The following is a 2,586-nucleotide window of genomic DNA, read 5'->3' on the forward strand; positions in this document are numbered from 1 at the left end:
TATATATATATACATACACACACACATACATACACACACATACACACACATACACACATGCACACACACGCAGGCTTACAATCACATGCATAATATGAGCAACAATATAAACAATAAATAAACTTAAGCTAGATACACACTTATTGTTATTCGGATGCATGCTCTAAGTCTCTCAGTGCTTGTAAGACGTGAGAACGGTTCCCATAAGAGCGTTTTGTTTTTCTTTGTTTTGTTTTTTGTTGTTTCTCTTTTTTATGGGGAGGGGGTTTGTTTGTTTGTTTGTGTATTTTTTTACTTTGATTTGTGGTTGTTGTTTTTTTGCTGTTGTTTGTTTGTTTTTTGTTTTAGAGAGAATGTTCGTTCGTCTGCAGGGATGTGGCGTCCAACTCAACGTGGATTGTCCCTGACAGTAGTGACAGGCAGGACGAAAACCGCCTAACTCCCACTTATCCAAATCGTATGGAATTGGGGTGTGGGTAACTGAAACAAACCAATGAAGATTGCCAAACGTTCGGGACAAGGTCAGTTACTTTGATTTCATTATTTTGACGAGCACTTAATTTCGCCACCATGCCCCACATTTAGTGTGCAGTGGCCAGCATCATTTCCCAACTCGACCTCGTTTGTTTAGTACTGAGTTTTCACGGCGCTCGCAACTGCATAAGGTCATATGAGCGCGCGAAACAAGTTGTTTTTTTCTCAATAGCTCACGGCTCGGCCTGATTCTTGTCAATATTACTAATTATAAATTTTAAAACGCTAAAAATCGAGTGTAAATAGATATTAAATATAAAATAACTCGACCTCACTGAACTGATCACGCATTTGATCAAAGTGAATCACGTGTAAGCTTCGAGAGAGCAAAGAGATACAGCACAAGTACACTTGTTTTGGCAAGCAATGAATTGGGCGCACCAGTACAATAACTGCCTTTAACTCAGAAATTCTACAAATATTAGGTTTTGAAATAACAATAATCTTTACTATAATCATATACTATATCGACAAACACGCGTGGCTTTCACTTACCCTCAAAACAAGAGATGATTTCAAGACTGAAAAAATCGGTGAAGAATCAAGTGCTAGGTCAGGGTACCAAGACAAGGATTCCATTTTGAGAACAAAGCCCGCCTTATAAAAATATGTGTTGCTCTCTGCAGATAAAAATGAATTATGTGAGAATAACATTCAGAAAAAGATTTGCTTTGGGTGAAAAACTAAACTCAAATCAAACCCAGCGGAAATGGTTCTTTCCATGCGGCTATTTGTGTCTCTAACTAGAAGGTTTTCATCCGTGTTAAGAAAGAACATAGATATTAAAGATCATCGGAAAAAACAATTTTTTAACATATTTTTCATACTCCCACCTCATTTCTTTCTTAAAAGGCCGGCTTTTTTTCTCATGTATGGAAAAAAATTCAGTTGTAATTCCAGAGACATTTCAATGAAATGTATCAATTTGAATTATTGCAATAGTCCGTCTTTTATTTGCCAAAATACAATCGGGCATAGCTATTACGAAATTAGAATACGGAAAACTCGAAATCACAGACAGCTCGTACAATGATGACAATGTGCAATCAATGTGCCATCCCCGGACTGATATCTATTTAAGTTTTCGTTATCAGTTAATCCAAAATGTAGACGGGTTGGATTAGACATTACTTTTGTCAATCCCCGGCGTGTTTGAATTATCCGTGGCCGATAGTAGCAGCTAAACAAAGTAAAACGAAAGGGAAAGTCGCCTCCTATACAGAGTAAAGGAAGGTCATAGCTTGACAGTAGATCAACACATCTTTTTTAACTCACTCGCAGACCTCACTGTAAACCGATAGACTGCAGATGTAATATCGGAGTACTGGCTGTATGACACCAAACATTCGTAGGTGTAGACAACTGAACTGTTCACAGCTCGAAACAGGAGGTCCAACGTCCGTTTTCTGCCCACTGCAGACCGACCGCCGCCATTCCATATATAGCCCAGCTGATCCCAGCGACGGTTGTCAAGGACACACGTCAACTGGACAGTATCTGTGTCTAAAACAGTACTCCCCCTGTTCGAGGAAATAATTACTGATGGTTTTTCTGTGGAAAATAATATAAGTATGATAAATAATGGGAATGTATAAAGCAACACTTATTCCCTGGAATACAGAATGCGCTGTACAATGCAAAATTATTACTCAACTGACGGACCAAAGGGCAGAAAATGCACATTGTGAGACAATTTTTAACAACAACAACAACAACAACAACGCTCTCTCTCACACACACACACACACACACACACACACACACACACACACACACACACACACAAACACAACTCCCTGACCTGCACATATTCTCACTTCTCAAAAAAACAAATTTACTAGCATGGGATAGTGCGGAACAATAAACTTATGTGTCTTTAGAATAATATTATAACAATAGGCACACTGCGCGTGCTGTCACCTCGAAATGCGGACCTTTCGCCAGGCACCAATAAGATAAGATAAGATGCATCTTTATTGTCCAGATCCTGGCAGATTGGTTTGGTGTTTCACCACGTGTACACACACATACACACACACACACACACACACA

General features: G+C 39.0%; 1 protein-coding gene across 1 annotated transcript in view; it reads right to left on the bottom strand.

Moving 5' to 3' along the window:
- LOC101848765 overlaps positions 1-2,586 on the bottom strand; it is a gene marked incomplete in the record, with an annotated part of 111,034 nt that overhangs the window by 44,291 nt on the left and 64,157 nt on the right. The window contains 2 exon segments of the mRNA XM_013085509.2: positions 1,030-1,154; positions 1,810-2,085. Of these exon segments, the coding sequence (XP_012940963.1) occupies positions 1,030-1,154; positions 1,810-2,085 (401 nt within the window).

This window comes from Aplysia californica, unplaced genomic scaffold, assembly GCF_000002075.1.
Source record: "Aplysia californica isolate F4 #8 unplaced genomic scaffold, AplCal3.0 scaffold00381, whole genome shotgun sequence".
Lineage (NCBI taxonomy): Eukaryota > Metazoa > Mollusca > Gastropoda > Aplysiida > Aplysiidae > Aplysia > Aplysia californica.